Source organism: Spermophilus citellus (assembly GCF_964194105.1).
Source record: "Spermophilus citellus genome assembly, chromosome: 6".
Taxonomy (NCBI): Eukaryota; Metazoa; Chordata; class Mammalia; order Rodentia; family Sciuridae; genus Spermophilus; species Spermophilus citellus.
Genome location: NC_138187.1, coordinates 77,791,248 through 77,818,546, shown reverse-complemented (window position 1 = coordinate 77,818,546; position 27,299 = coordinate 77,791,248). Strand labels below are relative to the sequence as shown.

The 27,299-nt window shown below is 38.6% G+C and overlaps 1 protein-coding gene across 2 annotated transcripts in view; it reads left to right on the top strand.

Moving 5' to 3' along the window:
- Positions 1-27,299, top strand: part of NEBL (nebulette) — a 346,363-nt gene that overhangs the window by 179,584 nt on the left and 139,480 nt on the right. The window contains exons 1-2 of one of the 2 annotated variants that reach the window (XM_081298828.1): positions 10,354-10,373; positions 10,461-10,539. Coding sequence is in view for 1 of the 2 variants with exons in the window: in XM_081298827.1 (XP_081154953.1) it covers positions 8,924-9,031 (108 nt within the window). In the remaining variant the exon portion in view is untranslated. Of the gene's footprint in view, positions 1-8,923; positions 9,032-10,353; positions 10,374-10,460; positions 10,540-27,299 lie in introns of those variants that run through there. The other variant, XM_081298827.1, reaches the window with a different exon arrangement.

Genomic DNA, 27,299 nt, shown 5'->3' with positions numbered 1-27,299 from the left:
GGAAACTACCCATTTCCTAATTCAAAATAGGCACATAAGAATGTTCCCTGTTGCAATTTCTTTTTCTATCCTTAATTTAACCTTACATGATACTTCTGATTCAAATAATTTTAATACATTCTAGTCTGTGTATGAATTAAGCTACTTATATTTAAAAGCCACACTCATATCAGAAGATGTGAGAGGAGCTTTCTCTAAAGGATTAGTGGTGAAGAGAACATGTTTGTCCAGGAGTCAAAAATCATAGATGTCGGAATTATTAAATTCTGTTTGTGACATTTTTTGGTGAAAAATATGAATTAAATCTGTATAATGTAGGTATGATTTTTTTTGCTGTGAATCAATATTTTCATCAATATTATAATTTTGGCAATGCTTTCTCCAGCCTGATCTTCATTAATTGAAATTTTATACAACCATTGCCTTAAAAATCTATCTAAACAACATTTTTTGATGAAGTATAGTTTGTGTTAATTTTTACTTTGGGTAATTATTTTTGTTACTTTCATGGCACCACAGGATCCATTACAAATAATGAATTAGTTAAAAATTTAAGATGCATCAGTCTTTGGATATCCTCTACTAAGAAATATTTAATCAGTTCCACTTTCTTCTCTGCTTGTTTATGGGGTACTCTTTCTATCTTATGTTTGATATTTTTCACTTTGCCACTTTTTTTTTTCATTGTCAGATAAAGTGAAAGGTAATGTCTGGGAATTTTCCAGAGTGGATGCCCCTCCTTAGCTTTGTGACTTCCTCCAAGTTCCTTTATCTCTAAGATGGGCCATAATGTGTACCTGCCAGGATTTATGTGAAGATACTATTTGTAAAGGAAATTTACATTTTTAAAAATTTCCTGTATTTATTTATATTCTATTTTGATCCAAAGAAGATGGAAGGAGCTTCCACCTGCAGATGGCCTGGTGCATGCATGGGCTAGAGGCGTGTTCTCTAGGTATTTGGTTACCATGACTAAGGAAACACACGCCTAAAGTAGTGGATTGGTGAGCACTTCTTATACACCACCTACCGGGCTTCCCATCCTGGCTCTGCTCCACAATATGGAAAGCACTCAGTACAGGGCCTGGAACCCAGTAGATGCTTAATAAATGTCAGGCATTATAACCCTCATCTGGTTTAATCTCACAAAAGGCTATAAATGTTGCATTACATTTATGCGTATTTTGTACTTGAGGAAACTGAAGCTCAAAAAGATTATGTAACTTACCTAGGGTCACAAAACTTGTAAGTGATAAAAACCAGGCTCAAGATGAATTTGTCTGATTTCTGAACCTGTGCTATTAACCACTAAGTTACACTTGAGTGTCTTAGATGTGATTTTTAATTATCTTAGCTGATTGAAAAATTAATTAAAATATGCTTTCCTTGGTAATTAGAATATTTGTTTAGAATAAAATGTAGGCCTCACTATTTTTTTTAATGAAAGAACCCTAAATATGATAAAATTGGGTTGTGAATATACATGGAAACCTGACAAATTTGTAAATATCACTAAGTACCTCTATGAATGTAATGGAAGGCTAATTTAAAGCTTAGAAATCTATGGAGATTATTTTAATGCTTTTTAATTATGTTTAAAAGGTAATTATAATTTTAATTTTATTTAATTAACCACAAATTTACAAATTATGAGACTAATTTAGAAAAAAGCAAATTTACTTTTGAGCTCATTTCCTTGACTTAACATTTGTTAAAATTAACTTCACCTTTAAAAAAAAAAGCCCTTAATCAGATTTTCCTTTGTAGGATTTAGTTCTCATCTAGTATTGTGAGATTAACCAATTTTCTGCATTTTAGACTTTAAAAATACAAAACCTGATAGTAATCAATCATGAAATTGTTATCAAACCTTTAATGTATGCTTAGCACCAAGCAAAACTCGATGAGATAGAAAGAAACATATGGTCCACATTCTCTAGTATCAGAATCTAGTGAACTATACAAGATGGTACGTAATTGAGCACTAAATTTTACAGATCAGACTTAAGAGTTTTGCATGTAGTTTTAAAATACTGTGACCCTCACAATCGCCCCTTGAAAAATAATGTGCACTATCTATCATGTCATGGGAGATAATGAAATTGGTCATTAATTTCACTATATCAGAAATGTATGAAATAAAAGCAGAATAACACAGATCAGTAATAAATGTGCCTGAAGATTTTAAGCTTCCATTAAACACATTCCAGCAAGCTTCTGGGAGTCTGAAACTCCTCCGATGCGCTGCTTACCCTTCTGTCCCTGGGTACTTACTGCTCTGGCCCATTGTGACCCACTCCATGAATCCTCTTGAACTTCTACTCCTCATTCATATGTGTTTGGGATTCCTTCTCTAATAACATTTCACACTCTTTTTATTTTTCCCACCTTTTTGCTTCAAGTCCTTGTTTGCTGATGTAATTAAACAGCTTCATTAAGATACAGAAACATAGAGTGACTGACTTAACTTTCTGCAAATGGATGTGCACTGGATAGATGATTTGTCTTAGCTTACTGAAAATATCAACTGAATTTCTAATTGCCATGTCATTGTCTATTCTTCCACTCATGATTTTTCTTTGACCCCTGGGTAGAAGATAAATGTATATACCTGTATGTTGTACATATATGTATATGTACCTGCACACACCTGTCCATGAACACACATATCCACACACATGTATCCACACATAGAATTTTAATGTGCACACACAGAATGTCAAAATTCTACAGCATCCAATATTTGAAATAAATACATGTTTAACTTAGTTTTGAAGACAGACAGATGGAGTTTTCTATTGTGTGAAGTTCTTGCATTTGACTTTGAGTGTATTTTCACAGTGCCTTTATTCAGCCTTGAAGGGCTAAGACTGTGGGAAAATCAGACTGCATTAGTTCCCAGGTATAGCACTGTTTTAATTAGCTTTTTTGTTGCTGTGACCAAAATATTGACAAGAACAACTGAGATGAGGGAAAATTTCTTTGGGTTCCCCAGTTTCAGAGGTCTCTGTCCATAGATGGCTGATTGCATTGACCTGGGCCCAAGGTGAGGCAGCGCAGCCTAGGGGAGGGCCTAGTAGGGGAAAGCTGCTCAGATCATGGTGGGGTCAGGAAACAGAGGGGGCAGAGGGGCTGCAGGAAAGATGCAGCCTTCTAGGACATGCCCTCAGTGACCCCCGTCCTCCAGCCATGCCCCGCTTGCCTACCTTTACCACCCAGTCCATTCCAACCAGGGTGGGCTGATTAGGTTACAGCTCTCACAACCCAATCACTTTACCTCTGAACATTTCTGAATTAGCAGGAGATTTTGGGGAACATTTCACCTCCAAACCATAACAAGCATACTCTCTGAACTCAGCTTGGCATGCATCTTAGTTCTGTCCTCTCCACTTCTGTGTTTTTCCTGCCCCTTTCTGACAGGAGTGTCATGGGAAGTTAGGGTCTTGAGGTTGGGCCCAAGAACTCTTGCTATTTCCTGGCCCCAGGACTGTTTTATGACAGAGGACAGCTGAGGAAGAAGATCCGACATTGCCTGCCCCTCAGGTCTCCTGGCTTCATAATATTCCCCCACTGGGCTTGCAGAGAGCAGCCAGGGGGAGCCTGTTAAGACTCCAGTCAGCAACTGCGAGATGCTTCTCCAGTGGCTTCGTGTCTTGGCTGGGGTGGGTGGGGGAAGCCAGTGTCCTCAGGGCCTGCACATCCCGTGCTCACTCTCTGCCCTCCTTTTCCCCTTGCTTGGGCTCTAGCCAGGTTCCCTCTGTGCCATTCTCAACTTTGGGAATTTGCTCCATCTGTACCCTCACCTTTAAAGCTCTCTCTGAACATGTGTGTGCCTCCCCCACCACACTACTCAGGATTATTGCAATGTCACCCTCTCTTTGGGGCCTTCTCTTGCCACCCTACGAGGCCAGTGTTCCTCCCACTGTGCACCCCACTGTCTTGCATTATGTTTCTCTTAGCACTTTTCACTCACAGGCCAATTTTTTGGCTTAGTTGGGTCTTGTGTCTTTTCCATCTCTCGTCCTGTAACATAAGCTCTTTGAGGGCAGGGAGTGTAGACTGCTTTCTTGGTTGCATAGTTCCCATCCATGGGACGGCACTTGGCCATATTGTAGGTGCCCAATAAAGTCAAAAAGGATGGAATCAAGGAACATGTGAGGGGGAGATTCCAGATTCCAGAGAATGGCATTCCTAGAAGATTGTTATTGTTATTCATGGAATCACTGTGAATCACTTTCTTAGAGACCAGAGATGATTCTTCCATATCCAAGGCTGAACACAGGGGGAGGAAAGTTATTATTATTATTATTTTTTTTTTTGCTGGCTTAAGAGGCAGGGATTCCAAGGGAAGCTTATGGAAGGCTTAATAAATATTTACTATGTTAATGTTAATTTTTAAAAGCAACTTGGATAGCAATTTGTTTCAAAATCTATTTAGAGCTATGAGTCTTAGTGGAATGTCCTGGCCTTTACCCACTCTCCCCAGAATCCCTCTTTTCCACCAGTTGTTCCAGCCAAGTGAAGCCATTTTCTATTTCCTAAGTATGAATTTCCTCTCTTACCTGTAGATCTGGCAAGCAGTCCCTCCCTCTTGGCTTCAATTCCTTCTCTCTCTCTCTCTCTCTCTCTCTCTCTCTCTCTCCTTCTTCCTTTCTCTTTCTCTCCCTTCACTTTCTGAAACATTTATTGAGCAACTCTGGTGAGCCAAGGCTCTGTAGATAGGGTGTCAGTGGGTGGGAGTATGGAAAAGACAGCTGACTAATGTCTCCAAGGCTCCTACCCCATGTAATAAAGAAATGCTGGTGGGTTGGTACTGAGCACATGAAGTTTGGTTGTGTACCCCACCATTGAAAAGGAATAAATATCTTTTAGAATGCTGTGAACCATTTATAGAGATCATTTTACACTTTTCAAAACTAGTCACTTATCTAAGCAAGCCCGAATCAAAGGATTCTCATGTGTCTCATGAATGTGCCAAAGATTGCCAAATGGTAGTCTGCTCCAAATTGTGATTCTAGAATTGAATGTGTTTTTTTCTTTTTTTCCTCTTTCTTTGCACATTGCTATTTTAAAAGGTGAAACAGATATCAAAAAGAATACGTGATGGTGCTTTCTCTGAAACTGGCTTTAGGGATGTTAAGATTTGTCTGATATGGGCTGGGGATGTGGCTCAAGCGGTAGCGCGCTCGCCTCACATGCGTGCGGCCCGGGTTCGATCCTCAGCACCACATACCAACAAAGATGTTGTGTCCGCCAAAAACTAAAAAATAAATATTAAAAATTCTCTCTCTCACTCTCTCTCCTCTCTCACTCTCTCTTAAAAAAAAAAAAAAGATTTGTCTGATAGACTCTTCTTCTTACATTTCCATGTTGCTGAGAGTAACTGGAATGAGTTTATTGAAGGGATAGGAAAAGGGGAAGGGAACACTCTCAAGGGAGAGAGTGGGTCCTCTCAGAGAGGAGAGGGATGGTGTGCCTCTTCTGCATTCCAGTTTTATTGGGGATCCCAGAGAAGTTTACAGAGAGTCCTACCTACATTCACCTCTTGACTTTTGACTGACAGCAGAGTCCCCGCAGTCATGGCAACTTTACGTTGCCTTGACCCATGCTGACCAGTTCTAATTGGATTCTTGACCATATGTTCTGACAGATTTTTATGATTAGGAGGAATTATCCTTATCTCCAGATTTTCAGGATCTAGTCACAAAAAGTCTCCCCCTTCAGGGTAACTTGGGTTCCTCTTGTCAACATTATTTGGGGCCTGCATTTCTCTTGCAGTGTGACAGGTAGTTTACTGAAGAACGTGTCATAGCCAGTCCACTTAGGCCAGGCAGGGCGGCAGGTGAATTGCTTCTTGGAAAAGAAAGCATGTGGGGGGTCAGCACTGTGGGCCCATTTTATAGAATTATCCCCTTAACCTCCTGTTCTCACCATCCACATCTATCTATTCCCTAACACTGCCAGCACCATCTTGTCATCTCTCTTACTTTTATTATTTAATGGTCCTGCACGCTAGGGCTTATTACCAGTCAAGCTAAATAGCTTCTCTGCTTAGTTAGGCATAAGACTCTGAGAAAGTGCCAGTGTTTGTGTCTTCACATGTGGCAGGGAGATTGAAGGTTAGAGGGTTCAACTCACTCAGCATTTTCTCTGGAATAAAAAATATTGCAATTTATTGGACCTTTTATTTATGGGAATAAAGTAAGTGTTTTAGTATTTCAGTTGCGGAAGCTTAGTTCTTGTCCCCCGATGCCAATCCAAAATGATGAGGATGCGGTTTTGACCAAAAGGAAAAAGCTTTATTGCTTTGTTAGCAAAGGAGAAGCACAGGGGACTCCTGTCCCAGAGGCTGTGATTCTGTGCCCCAGTGGGGCAGGGGGTTTTTAAAGAGGAGATTCAAAGGCTACATTCCACATGTTCTCTGTTGGAGTTGTAATTCACGTGTTAATTTGGAAGATAGTCATTTCTGAGATCTTCTGGTGCCATCCCGAAAGTCTGGATTCAGGAACAGATAACTTGCCTAGAATGAGGAAGAAAGATAATCCTGTTTTCTTTTCCCAAGATTGAGGGTAGGAGAGATTAGGGAGGGGGAGGGAAAGAGGAAGAGAAAGAAACATATTATTTATTCATTCATTCATTCAATCCTTCCTTCCTTCCTTCATTCATTCTAATTAGTTATACATGACAGCAGAATGTATTTCAATTCATAGTACACAAATGGAGCACAACTTTTCATGTCTCTGGTTGTGTCATCATACACATACCTAGGGTAATGATGTCGTCTCATTCCACTATCTTTTCTACATGTCCCTTTTAAAAATAAGTTGCAGTGGCAGAGCAGCAAGGGCTACATTCAAAGCATAAAGTGGACCACTGTTACAAATTAAGTATTTAATTAAGTACAGATGTGCTCAACAAAAAAAGTAGCTCCATGATCGCCTAAGTGAACTTTTCAAACTTATACAGAATTTTCACTTACAGAATCCCATTTTTTATGTTACTTATTATTATTATTTAGTTTCAGATGAACACAGTATGTTTATTTTGTTTATTTATGTGGTGCTGAGGATCTAACCCAGGGCCCCACACAAGACAAGGCAAGTGCTCTACCACTGAGCCATAACCCCAGCCCCATAAGTTTACTTTTGAGTGTCAGTTTGAGCCTTGTAATTCTGAACTTAAAAAGGGGATTCTATTGCCATCAAAATCTGTTTCCATACTCCTTGATATTTAGGCTTAAGAAAATAAGAACAAAGTGATACAACTGTCTGAGTCATTAACAGGCAGAATATTTAGCTGTTATGCTAGTAACATGAGATCGGACCCAGTAGGATGAAGCAATGACCATCCCAGTAAATTTCAGTAAAATTCAACCTTACTGTGCTGTTACTAGGAAGAAAGTGGATCAAAACACTGGGAAGAAAATCATAGGTACCTCGGCATACACTCTGCCAAGGGCATGTATTGGAGGCTTCTTTTTTTTTTTAATTTTTATTGTTGGTTGTTCAAAACATTACATAGTTCTTGATATATCATATTTCACACTTTGATTCAAGTGGGTTATGAACTCCCATTTTTACCCCGTATACAGATTGCAGAGTCACATCAGTTACGCATCCACTGATTTACATATTGCCATACTAGTGTCTGTTGTATTCTGCTGCCTTTCCTATCCTCTACTATCCCCCCTCCCCTCCCCTCCCCTCCCCTCTTCTCTCTCTACCCCCTCTACTGTAATTCATTTCTCCCCCTTGTATTTTTTTTCCTTTTCCCCTCACTTCCTCTTGTATGTAATTTTGTATACCCCTGAGGGTCTCCTTCCATTTCCATGCAATTTCCCTTCTCTCTCCCTTTCCCTCCCACCTCTCATCCCTGTTTAATGTTAATCTTCTTCTTATGCTCTTCGTCCCTACTCTGTTCTTAGTTACTCTCCTTATATCAAAGAAGACATTTGGCATTTGTTTTTTAGGGATTGGCTGGCTTCACTTAGCATAATCTGCTCTAATGCCATCCATTTCCCTGCAGATGCCATGATTTTGTCATTTTTTAGTGCTGAGTAATACTCCATTGTGTATAAATGCCACATTTTTTTTATCCATTCATCTATTGAAGGGCATCTAGGTTGGTTCCACAGTCTTGCTATTGTGAATTGTGCTGCTATGAACATCGATGTAACAGTGTCCCTGTAGTATGCTCTTTTTAGGTCTTTAGGGAATAGACCGAGAAGGGGAATAGCTGGGTCAAATGGTGGTTCCATTCCCAGCTTTATTGGAGGCTTCTTAAGTCCCGAGGTGTGGCCTATTTTATAAATATTTTCATAAGAATTATATACTCGCCATCTGGCCGTGTGGCTTTGTGTAATAGTGTCCATATGCTTTGCCTTGTGAGCTAGAGTGAGAAGAACTTAGGTACAGGACTGTTGATTTTGTTTGTGTCCTTTATTCAGAGAACAGTTCAAGCTCAGGACAATGCTTTGTCATTGACAAGACAGGCCTGAGGGGAGAAGATTTAACTTTGTTTTTCCAGTAATAGTATTAATATTGAGGATGATGATAACTATTAGTTGCCTGTTCCCATCAGCCACGTACATGCATGGAATCATTTGATTCTATTCCTACAACCAATTATATTGCTTCTCTTGTTGTCACTGTTTGACAGATAAGACCACTAAGGCCCAGAATGATGAAGTAACTTGCCTGAGATTGCACAGATAGTAGGTGGAGTTGCTGGGACATAAACCAGGTGGCTTGGCCATGTGCTGCTAAGTTTCAGGGTCCCTCTTGCTGAGACCTGTGTTTGTGGGCATTGCTTCCAATCCTAGCATCTTCGTGGGCTCTTGTCTGTCCTGGATGGGATTTGTGATTCATCTATTTACTTTTCTTTTTTAATTTTCCTCCCCTTTTATTTTCTTCCTCCTTCTTAGGTCAAGTACAAAAGAGATTTTGAAGAAAGCAAAGGGAGGGGCTTCAGCATCGTAACAGACACTCCGGAATTGCAGCGGCTGAAGAGGACGCAGGAACAAATCAGTAATGTAGGTGCCTGTGGCTTAGTGACTTGGCAGCTCTAGAGTGTGTTTGTGGAGGGCAGTGTGAGTCTGGGTGTCTTGGAGGAGTGTATGTTGTTGTGGTTTTCGAGGAACGGAGTCCTCAAACAACTGCGCCTGTGAGATCCCTTCCCTCCGACTTCACCGCCATCTAGAGCCTATCAGTTACTGTCATGCAGTATCTTACTACATTTTAAATAGTTCTCAGCTTCTGAATCTTTCCAAAATAGGATTTTTATAACTAAGTTTAAAAAAAATTTTTTTTCCTTGTGGCTAAACATGCAAAATATACATAAAAGGTTAAGTTATCTTGAAGAATCTTACATTTGCTAATTACATGTATAGATAGCTTAATACTTTAAATTAGATATGTGTTGAATCAGGCATTCTATCTAATTTTGGAGATAAACATTTATGTATGTAGTTACGAAAGCTGCATCTTTCTGGGTGCTATGTTTTCCTTTAAAAAGAAAATTGGGACTCACAGAAGTTTAAAACATATTAGAGACAGGAAAGTGTTGGTTTAGTACTTATTAAAGGTGGCTAAATGATTCATTCTTAATTTTTTGTAACTCATATGTGTGATTGTTTCTTCCAAAGTACTGTATGAAATGTACCCAAATTTATTTTTCTACAAAATTAATTCAGTGATAGATATCCAAGAGGAAATATGAATGAAAATCAATAGCTGCGTGATAAAATTAGAAGCAAACATGCAAAACTTATACCGCTTTTCATGAGAAGTGGATTTTGTGTGTCACATGATTTGAGAAAAAAATTTTAATTGTCCAAAGTTCAAAAACAAAACATTTGATGTCTAAAAAAAATGAATTTAGGGAGTGGGAGGAAGAACAGCACACTGTTTTTTTTTTTTTTTTTTTTAATCATATACCCTAAGGTTTACCCATTGTTTGGTCTTTAAATGGGCATTTTATATTAGTAAGGGTTTTTTCCTTTGAAGAGAAAGAGTTGAATTTTAAAGATTCATAACATTTGTCACTTAGTTTTCCTACTGCATTCCAACAACCTGCCAATCATGAACAGTGAAGATCACTCTTCTCGTCTTCCTTCCCCTTTATTCTTTCCTTAAAAATCCACTTTTGCTTTTAAAAATGCAAATCAGAGACACATTCCACAAGCAGTGACATTCAGTAGCATTTCTTTCTTTTGATAATTTTTGGAAATTAAAAAAAATAAAAGCAATGCTGTAAAAAGCAAAGTTGTATCTTAAGTCTTCAACTATCATAGAAATTTATTTCAAAAAGAATCCAACATTTCTACTCAAGACATCTACATGACAGCTACTGGAAAGATTGCAGTGGATTCCAAGGTAAGCCTTTTCATTTATATTCAAATTAAGTCAATATTCATATTTAACTAGAACAGAACTGATCACATTTCCATCCTTTATCATTAGCAGGCATATACATTTTATTCAATATCAGAGGTCGTAGCCAGATCCCTTCTTAAATACGCAAAGATGCCTTATGACACAGGTATGTATTAATCTATATTTATCATATACATAGCATTATGTATAAAGCCCCAATTAGATTAAGCCTACAATTTAGAGAATGCTAAATTTTTAAAGCATATAATTTAGACATTTTTTAAAAAAACATATTGTTTTGTGGTGTCTTGATGTTAGCAACCTTAGCAGACTTCTTTTAGTCACTTTGAGGCTTCTTAACATTTGGGTAACAGTAAAAAATACATAGATTTCACAATGTTACTGTTCAGGACCTACTCCTGAGAAAGGGAGGCTGTCAATTATTCTGAGGTCTAGAAAATTTATTATTCATTTCTAAGCTTCTAACTTCATAAACTTTTCCCATTACCTCACTGGGTTTTCCATATTATTAAAAGATCTTTTCCTGTAAGAAATTGGGGATTGATCTGAAAGTCATACTTTGGTTAGTCTGGTTTTCCATACACCTGGGGAACAATATTGGCTCAAACCCAGATAGGTTTGAAAGTGGCCTAGATTGTGTCTGTTTTAAGAGGAAGAAGGTATGAAAGTATCTAGTTTGGGAAAACCCCAGTATCTTCTTGCTGGAGATGCTGGGAGGGAGCTGACTCATCTTGAACATCGTAAGGGATGTGAGATTTGTGAGTCTTAATTAGAACTCCAAGTGCAATACGTGTTGATCTAGGTGGGTTAACTAAAGTGTCTTCATGATCTTTATTTCCCCCTTTGTTCCATGTTCTTATGTATTTTTCATCCATTTTATCTTTAAATATTATATGGCTCATTCTAAACTGCCATTAGTCCCCCTTGGACTAATGGAAATATAAAGACATAAAGCAGTGACAACTCCTAGGTGTTTTGGGTAATATGTTATGGATGAATGGGCATTTTTGATTGCTTGTGTCTGTGTCAATGTTATGAATTTTTTTTCAGTCACTTTCACATTCATTTGTGAAGGATTTGAAATCATTGGGATATGCCCCCTCAGCCTGCATATGTTACTGAAGTGTGGGATAAAGTACAACTATAAATTTCAAATTGTGTGTAATAAAAGAGGTGAGAGTGGGTTAGCCCTGCCTTCTTTCTTATGGAACCTTAATGACAGCGTATTGAACAAGTGAGATTTATTAAATCCTGCAATTTAAAATTCTTCTGCTATGTTACCCAGAATAGCTATAGAAAGAAAAAGAGAAGAGGTATGATTTTAGAATTTATTTAATGGTTGGGAAGAAATAGAACTTGGCTTCTGAAATAAAGAATTGTTCTTTTATTTTCCAATTTTGTTCTACAAGATTGTCTTCATCTTATTCAAAATATTACTATTCAGGTAGAGTTTAATAGAGGTTATTTATGAAAATAGAGTATTGGACTTGCAAACAGATTTTTATGGGAAATCAGGATATCCAGTCAAACCATTTAATTAAAGATATTATTTAGAAGTTCCAATTTTGCTTCAGATGCATCACTTCAACAGAATGCAGCCTGACAGCCTTTGTGGACAGCGTCAACAGATTTTTCATGGTTAAATCACTTAATCATATCCTCCTTCTAGGTCCCAAATTCTATGGGTCATTTTATTTTGTTACTATTATTATTTGTAGTGCCGAGATTGAATCCTCAGATTTGTGCATGCTAGGCATATGGTGCTCTTACTATTGAGCCATGTGGCCAGCCCCATCTTTGCATTTCCTTTAACAATGTTTTAGGAAAATGTTCTTAAAGGACAGTGTACAAATAAGAATTGAGGAATGCTATGTCCTTGGGGATTTTTATAAAACCTTTTATCTCTTGTTATTCTAGCTCTAGCCTTTGTGGGTAATTCTAAAGGCATTTCTCTAGTTTTGAGTGGTTCACCTTCAGTTTTATATACAGGTGCCCGGAGCAGGATGGTGTAGCAGCATCCTTGCCAGGCATCCAAGGTACCCAGTGTAGCCTGACAGAGATTATTGATGCATTTTCTTCTGCCTGTTTATACACCCATACAAGCTGCACTTTCAATTAGCTGAGACAGCCTGGGGATCAATTGTGATATAAAATGGTAAAGTCGAACCCCAGGAGACTTTTACAGACTTTGTGCTGTGGGTAAAAACTAGGTGTTTATTTTCTCATTTATTTGGGGGGGAAAGAAGAATATCAGGTGAAAAAGGGAGGAAAATACCCAATGAGAAAATGATACATTTTACAGACTGACTAAAATAGTAAGTGGATCATTATTTGATTTGTCAGGATTTGTGCTTGTCCTTGATATACACAGGGAGTATTTTTACATGACTCTGTTGTGTGTCTGGCTGTACCCTCTTAGATCAGTGTTCTTACCACTGTTGTATTCTTTGCCTTGTCTATAATTTTGGTTATACATCCTGTTTCCTAAATACCTTTTTTTTTTTTTTGCTATCATTTTCAATCCACTGTATCCATTTATAAGAAATACTTGCTTGCTTTACAAGAAAAGCTAAGATTGGAGCTTTTTTTAAACATTATAGAAAAAAAATCTTTCAGTAATTTGATCCTGAAGTGTAATTACTTTTAACTGTTTTTTGATAACAGCCACATAATTTTTAATTGACTTCTTGGAATTTAAAATAAATTATATGCCCGTTAATAAGTTTGCATTGATACTGCTGATTTAGTTTCCTGAAATTTTATGAGTTAGCTTCAGAAATATTAGATTATTAGAACTAAACATTATGTAATAATTGAATACAGTGTCTACAGACTATTAAAAGATTTGATTCAAAGTTAGGTTGAATGTAAGGGTGAGCATGTGAGGGTAGAGATGATTATCTAGGGATTTGGTCTCTGTTTGTAATTTAAATAAATCATTTTGACAGAGACTGACTGTAACCATGTTCAGGCTGCTGACAGTGTGAAATTGAGTTGTACGGTGGACAGAAGACAAGCAGTCAAGAGAAATCCCCAAAGGCAAAATTTGTTATGTAATTGGGTCAACTCATGCATGAGAAATGCATGTTAATTGTAAACGGGTGGCAAAATTATCTTGTAGGAGGCAATTAGGTCTTATATGAATCTGAACAACTGACATAGGAGGTTTTCTTTTTATATTCGGCAAACATTGAAAGTTTTTTTTTTTTAATTTTTAAGGGGAGAAATGTAGGAATTAGAATAGCATTTAACATGGAAACAGACTTCTAATTTTTTCCCATGTACAAGAAACAGCTTTGATAACTAATGAAAATTTTAAATGAAAGCTTCTGATTTTGAGTAGCTAAGTCTAATACACGAAGTAGTTTGAAAAGAGAATAGAATGGTATTTGTGTTATAACTAGGCTGATTGACATAGATGACTAATTATGAGGTCAATTGTTAAGATGTGAGCCCTTGAAGACTCATCGATTTACTGAGGGAATCTCTATGTTGTTTTAATGGACTGTACCTTGCCTCCAACTCATTGTGACCAGTAACTCCAATGCAGTCCCAAGCAATATAGTGGATCCATCAGTAGCAGTATCTTTAAATCAGAGATCAAATATGTGAAAAAAAGCAATAGAGCAATAGTCTATGTTTTTCTTATAATATCTAACACATGGATGAATACTTCGTTCATTTTTTGATCACTCTGACATATAGCATCCAATGAGATGCTCTGAACAATCTCTACCAAAGGAAAGGATTTCCAGAAGGAATACTTAGACTTTCATGAGAACAACGTATGGAAAATGACCTCTTGGTCCTTTCCAATTCGTGGTTTACTTTACACCTGGTTTTGCTTTATTTTTCCATGTAGGGCAGAACTTCAAAGGCTGATCTCTTCTTTTTTATCCTCAATTTTCTAACCCCAGTCACTTAAAGGAACAAATGTGTCCCAGACCAGTAATGGCTTGTGCATGCTAACGCAAGAGTTGTGGTTATAAGATGACATCTTCTGGAGAGAAGCTTTGGGAAGATGCCTCAAGATCGTGGAATTAGCACATGCAACTTCTTGTAAATGAGAGATTAAGGAAGTGGCAGACGATTGATTTGATTTCCAAAGATCTTCCTCTTGTGAAGACCTTTTTCCCATTCCTTTCCTCTCAGTTGCACTGAGTTCCTGCAGTAGCCTCCTAAGTGATCTTATCTCCTTCCAGGTGCTTTGTGCTCCTTGTATCTTAACACCATTACCAGCTAAATCTTTCTGGTATATCTCTTTTTTCAGGACTTTCATTATGACTCACTAACAAACCATCCTGGACCTCCATTTTGAGTAGGATCAAGCCTACTCTCTCCTGAACCCTTTCATTCTATCTCTGAAGATCCTCCCCAATTGCTCCTAAATTATTTTCCACCTTAGCTTTGTCAACTCTGTCCATTTCTTTTAGGCCTGGCTACTTTGTTCTGGACTTTTCCATGAATCATTCCTGTTGTTTAGGACAGTTTCTCACTTCAGTAACAGATATCCCAGCCCTCCGATCCCAGACGCACAAATACCAGCTCCAGCCTTCTTCCTGGTCTCTGGATTATTGCAGTGCCTTGTGCCTTGTACTGTCCTTTGTGCCACTCAGTGCACATATCATAGCCCGCTTTGTGGTTTTAATTAGTATTTCATATGTCTAAATATTCTACCTCTTAAACATGAAGGCCAAGATCATCCATGTAATTTTCAGTCTATTTTTTGTATCTCCAAGAATGGACAGTTTGGTGCTTTATATTTTATCTTTCTTGTTGCACTGTTTATTGTTTTTTTTTTCTCCTCCTCTGTGGTTCAGGGGATTGAACCCAGGGCCTTGTGCATGCTCTGCCAACTGAGGTATATCCCCAGCCTTCTTGTTGCACCCTTTATTTAGGATTTGTCCCTGTCCCTTGCTTTGCTTTCTGGACTAGTCTCTTGACTGCTCTCACTCTGCTTCAGGCTATTTTTCACATGGTTTCTTGCAAATTCTTCCTAAAGTACATATCTGATTATGCCACATTCTTCCTCAAAGTCTGTCAATGGCTCCCTACTGCATTTAGGATAAAATAAGGAAACCTTTACATGGGATGTGAGGCTGTCCCTGCTTTACGATAGTGGAGATCTCCAGCCTGGGTGCCTTCCTTCCCTCTGAGCCTGGTGCATCTCCACGTCTGCCTGCAAGTTCTTGCCGGCCTCCCATCTGTGCTGGCTTAGTGGTTTCCTTCTCTTCCCAGACCTTGGCCTCTATGCTGCTCTGGCTGACTGCTTCAGCAGCTGCATTATGAGTTTTCTTCCACCCAGAATGAACTTTGTGAAGATATGGCCTAGCATGGTGCCCAATTTGAAAACAAATAAATTGACAGGGTTCCTTAAACCTCCTCCCCCCCTTTTTTTCAGAAGGATTTGCCTTTCTATCCACTTCTCAAGTCTAGGTCCATTTACTAGGAGATGAACCACATCAGAATGAAAAACGGATCTGTCCTTTCAATGCAAGATTGTTAGTGCCTAAAACAGTGCTTGGTATATAGCAGGTGCCCAGGAAATATGTAGTGAATAAATGAATGTTAACTATTGTTGCATGTTCTTTCTCATGAAACCCCTCTTTGCAAAAGAGCCTTTGTTTTTCAAGATTGTTTTGAATTGTGTTATTCTTGTTTGTGCTGCTTGATACCTATTTTTCATTTCCTGCTACTTAAATATTCAGTGACTTCTTTAGTTTTCTTGAAAGATTGTAGCAATACTTCCTTAATAAAGGGGAGCCTATTGCTTCTTACTATGTCACCCAGGAATTCCTTATATTGGAAATGCACACACTGGCCTGTTCTATAATGTAGCCAAAGAATTTTCTTTTTCTTTCTTTCTTTTTTTTTTTTGGCTAACTTAAGTATCTAAAAAATAGGACTTATATTAATCTACTTGAGCTGTCATCACAAAATACCACCAGCTGGGGGGCTTAAATAACAGATATTTAGTTTTTCATGTTGCTGGAGGCTGGACATCACAGACACAGGTCCAGCAGCATTGGTTTCTGGTGAGGGCTCTTTTCTTGGATTGCACATAGTTGCTGTCACCCATTCTCTGTGACCTCAAATGGACTTCCTTGGTGTGTGCACACGGGGTCAAGGGGAGAAAGCTGGTGTTGATAAGGGCATCAGGGTATGGGATCTGAGCTCTGCCCTTGTGGCCTCATTTAACCCGAGTTATGTCCTTAAAGGCTCTCTCTCCAAATGCATCACATTGGTGGCTAGGGCTTCAAAATTGGACCCTTTTTGGGTGGAGAGGGCACAATTCAGTTCATAATAGGGCTGAATGAGGGATGGTCTCCATGTATCATGGAGAAACTTTAAGGTAATTAAGTGACATGCATTTTGTGAAGGTGCTTTGAATAATCCAAGGTAGGATACAATAAGATGCTACTGTCATAATCGAGAGTCCACAGTGGAGTTAGATGACACCACCCTCTACTGCCACTCCTGGAAAACTCCTACATTTATTTATTTGTTTGTTTGTTAATTAATTTTTTTATTTTCCTATTTCAACCTAAAGAATCCTACCCCCCCCCAAAAAAAAAAAGAAATCCACATCCTTTTAGATCCTATTTTCAATTCTTAAGTGTCCCTTTCAAATCTCTTTTTATTTGCAGTTTTTGAGCCATAGTCATTGACAAAAGAAAAAAAAAAGGTGGGGGATAACTTACATTAGTAATTGTGCTTTTATATTTTTTAGGTCTTAGTTGAATTATGTAGTTCAGAATATAGACTTGGCCTGTCCTGGGCTGGTGTTGGTCTGGGCAGATGTGAATAAAAGGGTGGGACAGAAGAGTGAATGATAGGAAAGAAACATTCCAGGCCCTAGGATCTAACAAAGGCCAGATTTTTGGAAAATATATTAATTTCTAGTGCATTATGTAGATTTAAAACTTAAAAAAGCATCTGAATCTTTTCTCCCAGAGTTTATTAAGCTTTTGGGGACCTACCCACAGTGACATCATGAAATCTCACCTAGATATTTGTGGAGTCCCAGATGTCGACTATCATTAATATTTGTGCCACATGATTATGATTTTGGTGGATTGGGGGAGGTAAGTTTAAAAGTTTTTTTTAAGTTAACAAGAATAATAGTCAAATGATATTTTAGCTTATTAGAAGGCTATAAATCCAGGGAGGCATTGTTTGGGGATATATTTCAAATTCCATTGGTAATCCAAGTCACCACTGTACAATTAGAGAACATTTCATGATTTGGAAGTTAGAAGCAAGTGTGTGGGATTTAAAAAAAATACACACACACACACACACACACACACACAGAGCTATGTCCTCTTATTTGCATTTCATTTTCCTAGAAAAATATGTCATGGAAATTACATTTCTGGGTGTTTTTGCTCATGTTTCCTTCTGTAGTTTTCTTCTCTTTCATGGCTGCTCTAGTTGTCTTGTAGCTCTTTTCTCTGCACAGAATCGTGCAATGGTATGTACAGAAGGATGTCACTAAGTTTCTGTTTGAAGGATCTTAATGGTGAGGTCCTCAGACTTTACTGAGTTCCAAGGACAAGAACCAGGAAGTTCTGATTTCTTGACTTGCCCATATTTTTTATTGGTTTTTCAATCACGTCCCCTCTCACCAGTCCCTGTGGGTTTCAGAAAACTAGAAGAACAGCTTTTCTGGATGCTTTCATGTCTATACTAGAGCATATGGAGTGACTGGGAAAGCTTCAGTGGAAAAGGAGGTCCTCAGTGGAATATAAAAACATATTTGGGGGGAAAAAGCAGGAGGGATGAATTTGGTAAAAGCAGGAGCACCCAGCACCAGCTTGTCGGGTTTTAGGGAGAGATACTATTGTGATTCTCCTGCATCAGACTCTTGCGCTGATGGGATTACAGGTGTGCACCACTGCACCTGGCTGAAAACTTAATTATTGACTTAGACTTTTTTAGTGTTTAATGTGTACTAGGCACTTTGTTAGGAGGCAGGGAATATGAAGAATAAAATAGGCAGGACCCCTGGTCCATGAAACTTGTGGTTAACCTCTGACAAATAAGCAGGTAACTACTGTAGCAAGTATCTACATCTATTTGATAATAAATTTAATTATCTAAGTGTGATGAATGTTTTGATGGTGGAAACATTGTGTTAATATCAGAGGGTTGACTGATACGGTTTGGGAGGCAAGGGCTATGTAATCCTAATGGTTTAGGAGGCTGAGGTAGGAGGATCACAAGTTCAAAGCCAGCCTCAGCAATTTAGTGAGGCCCTAAGCAACTTAGCAAGACCTTGTCTAAATAAAATATTAAAAAGGGCTGAGGATATGACTCAGTGGTTAAGCATCCCCGAGTTCAATCCCTAGTATCAATCAATAAATAAACAAATAAATAAATAAAATAATTTTCAAAGAGTTTTACTGAATCATGGACTTCAATAGTGATTTTTGCTGTTTGTTTTTATAGCAGGTGCTATAAATTTTTTTTGAAGTTTTTCTATTTCCCTAAATCTGCTTTCCCTATTCCCTGTTTGCCTGTCAGTAAGAGTTCTCAGAAAATACAATTCAAAATTAAATCAAACCACCTGAGTTGCTTAGCAGAAATTTAAGTGAAGAAATAAATGTGTCTTCAACAAAACAAAAGATTAACTCACACCATAGTTTTATACAAAAAAATGTCAGAAATGTTCAGTTGTGGTCAGCTTCTTAATTTCAGGATGGTTAAAAAGATATTTAAGATATTAAGATTTAATATCTTAAATACTTGCATACATTTATGATCTTTGATATATGATTTTGCTCCTTTGATTTTGATAAAATCAAAAGTAAAATTATGGATATTTTCATCCCTCTCTTCTCCTGCCTCCAGTCTATATTGTGGTACTTTTAAATTGTACGTTTTTCACAGCAGGATCCCAACTATTGAGAAAGCATTTTGCCTTTGAAAAACATACATACACCTGGAGTAGCTAACATAGAGGTGAGGCGTGTTTTCCACATGTATGGAGAGTATACACATGGGTTTGAGTGAAGAGCTAGGAAAGGACATGGGAACATTGGTTAGTGCTGTTTGTTTTCCTCCTTGAGTCTTCTTGGCCCAGTCTATGCTGACAACAAACCACTGGGACGTCCCCTCAGTGCTGTGGGATCTTTTCCTGCCAAATATTGTTCTCTTGCAAGATTAAATAGCTGAATCAGTGTGGCCCGAATCTTGATCCTGCTGAGAATATTAAGACTCCTGCGGGTTGTAGTACAGATTAGCTGGTGAGAGCTCTGTTGGAGAAATAAAGTGAGTTTCTCTAAATGAATTTAACAACTGCTGTGAACCTTTTTGTGTCCTCCAGCATGAGTGTGTGTGCTGGTAGTTAACCATTTATTTCCCTTATTTTCTCCAAAAGTTGCTCTCGTCCACCCCTGTGCATTTATTGCCAATAGTTCATAACTTTATTTCGCATTCATGTTTGGCCAGAGGAGCCGTTTGATACATTCAATTACAAAGGGCTGTGGAGTCTAAATCATTATTTAGTTGATTTCTTTAAGGAGGAAAACTGTATGTTTTTTTGTTTGTTTGTTTGTTTGTTTTTGTACTTATAAAATGGGAAGGCTCTAGTGTCTCTGGTGGAAGTCAATAAACCACACAACTGGGTTATTCAGCGTAAACTGATCAGTGTGTTTTATTTGCATCCTGGGCTTCACGCTATTGGTTGAAAAGGTGTGACATCTTTCCAAAGAGGCAGGACTGAGGACTAACTCTGTTTATGTCACTCTCAGCCTCTGTTTCATTGCTTTTCGGCCTCTAGGGTGAGATTAAAACTAGTAAAGTTCTGAATTCCATGAAGACTATGGTGCTTCTTCCCTGGATGAAATAAATTTTAAAAATCAACAAGAATAAAACCAAACTCGAAACCACAAAATGCACAGATAACCTGAAAATGATTGGAAGTGTTTTGTGTCACCCAATTGCAGTCTTCTAAGTTGGTTGAACTCTCCTCCATCCGGGGGCCCTTTATCTCCTTAACTTGCAAGGCACGAGCTCAGTCTCCCTATGAAGCAGTCTTCCCATCCACTGCCCACTTTATTCCCATTTGTCTCCTGACACTTCTACCGTGTGTGTGTGTGTGTGTGTGTGTGTGTGTGTGTGTGTGTGTCTGTCTGTGACTGCAATTTGCAAAGGTTAAGCAGAACATGATTATAATGAATAACTATTACATCCATCAGTGCTATTTTAGATGATTACTGTGACTGTTATAATATTATTACAAGAAATCTTTAATTAAATTATTATTTTTTATTTGTTGCCACAATATACCAAAAAATAGGGTGCTGGCAGGCGGGAGGGAGGATGTTGGCCTAAGAGAAGCTTCAAGAAGACAGAAGCAGAGTTAGTTTGCCAGCCTGCCTCTGCCCTCATAAAATAGCCTCTGTTTGCCATCACCCTAGCAGATGAGGATGTCAGACACAGGACCACCTGATCTTAAGCCTGTGTTTTCTGAATACTTTGAAAGCCAGCTTTCAGCTGTCCTGATACTGTCAGTCAAAGCCTTGGCAATAGCACCAGGATGTTCTGACCTCTCGTCTAGTTTGCTATTTGTTTTGGATGCATGACGCTTAGAGTCACATCGGCCATTGTCAGAATGTGCAGTCATTCAGAAACAGACTTTGAAGGTGCATTTGAAAATGACTCCTAAGTATTAAACTGTAAATTCTCTAAGATATCATCAGTGATTTAAAAAAAAATCAGCAGTTCAAATGGACAAAAGAATGAATGCGTTATCTTTAATGTTAAATGCCAGCAGGATTTTCATGCCTAGCATCCTGTTTTCAGGTTTCCAATATTAAGATTTTAATCCCCTTTTAAATTGTGAACAATATCACACATAAAAGTGGCCTATAGAGGTTTATGTCTAGGTTAAAGAGTAGTAATAATACGCACACCTGTGAACCCAGCTTAAGAAATAGAACATTTGAAAAACCTTTGAAGGCCCTTGTGTTTCCATTTATGCCTCAACTTCCTGACCGGTTACCAGGAATACAAGGGCCACAGCTTCTTGAAAACACAGATTTTTATTGTGAACTGATAAAAAGACAAAAAGACCATGTAAAAAGCCAACTCCCATATGTGAAAGCAGTATATAGATTTTAGAGAAAACGTGATTGACTTCTTAAACCGTTAAAGCACACACAGCCCATAAGGGAATCCTCTCAGTTCTCAATCATAGCCATTAAGACTCAATCATTGTGGTTTACTTCTATTAAAAAGTAACATTTGATACTTGTCCCCCCTGTGTTAGTCAGTTTTTCGTTGCTGGAACAAAATAACTGAGATAATCAACTTAAAAAGAAGAAAAGTCTGTTCTGGCTCACAGTTTTGGAAATTTCAGTCTATGGTCACTTGGCTCTGTTGCTTTGGGCCTGGGGCAGCACAATATCATGGTGGGAATAGATGGTGCAAGATGCCTGTTCATCTCATGATGGCCAGGAAACAAAGAGAAAGAAGGGGGCTGGGGTCCCAGTGTTCCCGTCAAGGGCACACCCCTAGTGACCTAACTTCCTTCCTCTAGGCTCCATCTTCTAAAAGTTCCACTACTTCTGAGGAGTGCCACAGGCTGATGACTAAGCCGTTCACACGTGGGCCTTTTGGGGATATTTAAGATCCAAGGAACAATACCCCTACAAAGATGCCTACTGTGTGCCAGGAAGTCTTTCATGGTTGTTTTTTCAATTTTTTTTTTTACAACAATCTCTAGAAATAGTTTCATTGCCCTTATGTCATGGAGGAGAGAACTGAAACTCAGGGAGGGTAAATAAATTTCCTAATGTCAAATGATCAATAAAGAGCAAAGCTGGGATTTGAGTCCAAGTTTTGGGTTTTCCCACCTGACTTCAAAATGTAGCATTTTTTTTCTTCATACCAAGAGTTTGGGAGCATTACTTGAATGTTTTTTTCTGGAGTCCTTGTGCCATAGGGCGAATGTCAGAGATATTAGTTTTCTCTTGCTGGCACAGAAGCTAATTTATTCTTAATGGTGTTTTGGCAGCCACATAGTGAGTATCAGGACCACATTGAGGAGTTTCAGATTTCTTAATGCTAGGAACACAGCTCTTATCCCACAGGTTGACTCCTAGATGAATGTTTCCTGTCTGTGCTGAAATGCAAGGTGGCTTTGAGTTTTCCTAGCCAAATCTTTCATGTGAGGTAGATGCTTTTGGTTTGCTGTTGAGGTTTAATGGTGCTTCTCCTTCTGAATATGCCTGTCTTCCCCATCCCACCCTCTCGGAAGACACCTTCTCTGTGCTTGGCACTGAGATAGTAGCTGAGGATACAAGATCTCAGCACAGTCCTCCCCCAGAGCACAGAACTCAGCCTGTGAAGTGTGTTAGGAGAGAGATGAGGTTTTAGGGGTGTGGAGAGAACAGAATTGACACCTAACCCTTACTAGGGTTTGGTGACAGTCACAGATGACTTAGAGAAGGTGTCAGGAGATGAGTTTCTAAGAGGGAAAGAGGCTCTAGCCTCTTCTCAAGTGAGGAATTGGTGATGGCGAGTGTTGGGTGGCAACGAAATCTCCACCTAGGGGACCTGTGGATACAAAGACTCAAGAATGAGACCCTGTGGTGGTTTGATGAAATTCAAATGTTCATTTTATCCTGAAGATTTTGAAGAGTCACTAAAAGACATTTTTTTTTTTTCAGTAGGAGAATGACCCTAGATTTTAGCATCGCTGTTTGTCTAAGTATTGGGAGGAGGTTATCCTAATCCTGTTTTAAACTTGGCCCCTGTGTGGGTCGGATTTCACTGTCATTTTCATCATGGAATCCTGGGGCTCCTTGTGTCTGTCTGTTGAGGCTAGGATGATTATAGCCCTAGTATTTGTGGGTATAGGTTTTTGGAGAAGAAAGGAAAAAAAAGTCATGATTTCTTGCATCCCTGTATGTTTAAGTTGTGTGAATTTTAAAAAGTAACTTAGGCAGTTTTATTGCCTTGAGTTAGAATTGAATGACAAATGTTGAACAAAGGTGTCTGTATGGTATGTAAATAGGGCAGTGGTGTGCTCACGCCCCGACTGTAACACAAGCCTGGGTTAACAAGTCTCAGACACAGTCTCAGGTTGGCAGGTTTGAGAGAGTGCAAATCCGTATAAATATGTATGCCTTTAGCATTGCATGCAAATGCCACACTAGTTCTCATACAAATATGGAGAGGAAATTTTAGCTAACTGTCTGCAATGTGGGGAGTGCTGGTAACTCTATCTATCATGATGTTATAATACAAGTTAAACCTAAATGTCTGTTTCTGAAAGTTAGGTGACAAGTCCTACTTACTGTAGCTACCTTTGATTCAAAAATATAACTACCTCTTTACTCATTCTACAGGCCAGAGACTATCGACATTGATGAGCACAGGTCAAAGCAGTAGTTGTAAATAGCTCAAGGCATGATCCGGGGTCCCTGTTCTCCTCAGGATACTATCTGTGGGTATCTGAAGCGGAGAAGAGACACAGTTATGAGAATGTCTGTTTTAGATTATTTCACCTTGGACTCCTGAAGTCCAAATGCAGAGGAACAAAATCCTAGTCATTGAGTAGTTTTGAACAAATTAGTTTTATGTGTGTTAAGAATTGAGGACTCGATCCTAGTTAAAAGCAAAGGAAGTTAGTTTTGCATCATTAGAGAAACATGTAAGATACAAGAAATAACTTCCTACAATATGTGGATTACATGATAAATTCAAAAGGATCTCACAACTTTTAAAATGACCTATTCTAGCAGAGCATTACATCTCCATCCCTATGCCTCTCCCCTCTCGCATCTCAAATGGAAATGATAATATTGGATGCTTATTTTAAGTTGGGAGGATCAATGAAAGCATGAGAGGAAAACCCTTGCGTGACTCAGAAGAAAGGCACTTAAAAAAAAAAAACACGAAATTGAGCTCCCTCTATGGAGATAGCTGCACGAGGGGATGATTGGCTTTCCTTTTTGGACTTTTATAATTTTATTAAAATATAATTGAGGAAACATGAGTAAAGCAGTTTAGTCTGGATGGAGAGAGCCAGGAAAACGTGTGTGCCCTGATGTAGGAGAGCAGAAACCCCGTATGTCATTGGGCTGCTCTTGGCAGGTGCTCTTTTGAATCCTTCCAGATCACACATCGAAAGCAAAGTGGTGGTAATTATTCCTGAGGAGTCCAAAATGTTATGCTTTGAAATGGGATTAACACTGGGGGGGGGGAAGTGGAGTGTTTTATGAAGGGTCATTTTTTTTTTCTGAATGTTTTGTTCTTGTAAAGAATATTTGAGATGAGCTAATGTTGATGGCACTGAAAAAGAGTTGACCTACCCTCATTCACAAGGTGGGCGAATGTTCAAGTCTATTGAACGACATTGGATTACAAGGTCATTTTGAAGGACCGAATAGGCAATAATTAAAAGAGGCAGAAATGAAACCATAATGAGCAGTAATCCTAAAGAAAATTAAAACACAGAAAACACTGCATTATTTATTTGGATTTAATGGGAACTTGCCAAGGAGAAGGCAGCTGGCTTTCTGCTTTTTTGGAATGTTTGTAGACTGGAAAAGAAGCTGTCCATCAGCTTTAAGCTCACACTTAATTCTTGCTGTTGGGCCAGATCTAACTGTAAAGTGAAGCGGAGAAGAGACACGGTTAACTACGTGATTCGGGACAGAAAAGACATGGTCTGTACTGACCCGGAGACCCAAGTTTGCATTCTGCTGATCCCAGTCTCATCATTGCTATTCGCCATTTCCTAGCTTCTCTGCTCAGGAGAGTGCTGGGCATTGAGAGCTGATGTTTGCAAAGTGACAAGACCCGAGTTGTAGTAAAATAGTTCTGCTTCATTCACTTCATTGTGTCTTAAGTTTCCACCTGTGTACAATGGGCATAAAAATACTTGCAGAAATTTTATGAGAGCTAAATATTAACTCTTAAGAGATCAGCCAAAGACTTGGCATGGTGCTTAAGAGTAGATGGGTTTTCTTATTGTTATGTAAGAAATTATTTTTAATTCCTCTATTTTTGGAGGAAAGCTTTTGGCATGAACATGCTTTAAAGAGTTACTCCATTCAGCGTCCTTATAAATAGCAACAGTATTTCTAATCTTCAAATTTATGGCCATTTGAAAGTTTATTTTATTTTATTTGGATTTTCCAGAAGGAACAGTATTTTAATTACCATCACTCATAGTTTTGTATTAATAGCCTCATTAAATAATGTTGCAAAATTTTCTTGGGAGCTAATGTTCATTACAGAAATTTCACTGATAAGCATAGAAATTGGTCCTTTGAATGAGAATAAGCATATCAGCCTAATGATTCTCATTTATTCAAGGTGGAAAAATTCTTCTTATTAATTCAGTGTGGCACAACATATAAGTTAAAAATGAAATCATTTCCCAATTTGGCCTCATGACCCTAAGATTTTTAGATAATTCCCTACTGAAGTTTTGCTTCCTTACAAGCGTTAGGATGAACATCAGGGTTCAAATGGGATGAAGAGATTGCATATTTCTGTGGGAACACCTATTTTCATTTATAAAGGTGTAATATTTTATTTCTGCTTCTGCTTCATGAAAAGGCACAGATTCTAGATTAGTCATTGACCATTACAGTGTTGGTACAAAGAAGGGGATCTGTCCCAGTGTCCATGCCATTTCCAGCTGGGGTAGATCTTTTAGGTCACCCACCGGGGTGGGCTTGCTTCCTAGGCTGTCCTCCATTCTGTTTCTGTGTTTTTTCCCATGCATCTCTCAGTGACTTTGATAAAGAGATGCTGATGATCATCTGCAGCATTAGTGGATATTAGTATTCCTCATGGCCTCACAGGTGTCATTTGTCACGTTTAGCACAATCTTAGGCAGATTCAAAATTTTTGCCATTTTTCACCCAGAAATGAATTTATTTCGTGGCCATTGTTATAGATGCCCATGTTGTGTGTTATACTAAATCTGCATTTGAGAGAAAGTTATAGATGAGCCCTTGGGATGACTTTTGTTTTTTTTGTGTGTGGTGTTGGGGTTTGAACCCAGGGCCTCGTGCATGTGAGGCAAGCATTCTACCAATTGAGCTATATCCGTAGCCCCCTTGGGGATATAGCTAAACGTCATTTTAGAGCACTTACCAAGCCATGTTGAAGACTGAGTATTCTCTTTTCCCAGCCAGCTAGACTGTGCTTCCTTGAACTTAGGGAATGTGGCTGGTCATAGTTTAAACCCCAGCATCAGACAGGCTGCTTCACACATATTAGCATTCAATACATGTTTTCATGAATTGATTAAAATTGTGTGTGGCATTTGTTTCACTGTTGCACAACATGTAAGTTTATTTCCAGATTTGTTTCCGCTCAAAACTCTTCTGAAGCTCTGACCTATCTTGCCATACTCCTAGATCTCTTCTCCCATTTTGCTCCTGACAGAAATGTTGCAATGTCTTAAAGATCAGTCTGTTAATGAGATATTAGGTGCGTTGTAAGTGTTAATAGCTGCACCTTGTGTGAGTCAGGAGGTGAACGGCTGAAATAAATAGTCATTAAATCTGAGCACAATAAAGGTTTATTTCTGTCTGACATCACAGTCCAATGCAGGCTGGTAGCAGAGGGCTCGGCTCCATGCAGTCATTCTGCTATTCAGATCCCTTTAATCTAGTGTCTCTGTTATCCAATTAGGCCTTGCAATCTACAGGGTGAACTGCACTGGGTATAGAGTCAAGCAAAGACAGATTTTGTAGTGTAGATTGTGAGAGGTTTTAGGGCTAGGCTTGGATATCATGTATACCATGTCCATTCATATTCTACTGGCTAGTTATTTGGACTCACCCACCACAGAATGTTTGAAATGGGGAGAAGCAAAGTGCCCAGAAGTGCAACAGAAAGCAGTTTTTGTAGAGGAGTCAGTCCCTGCTATAT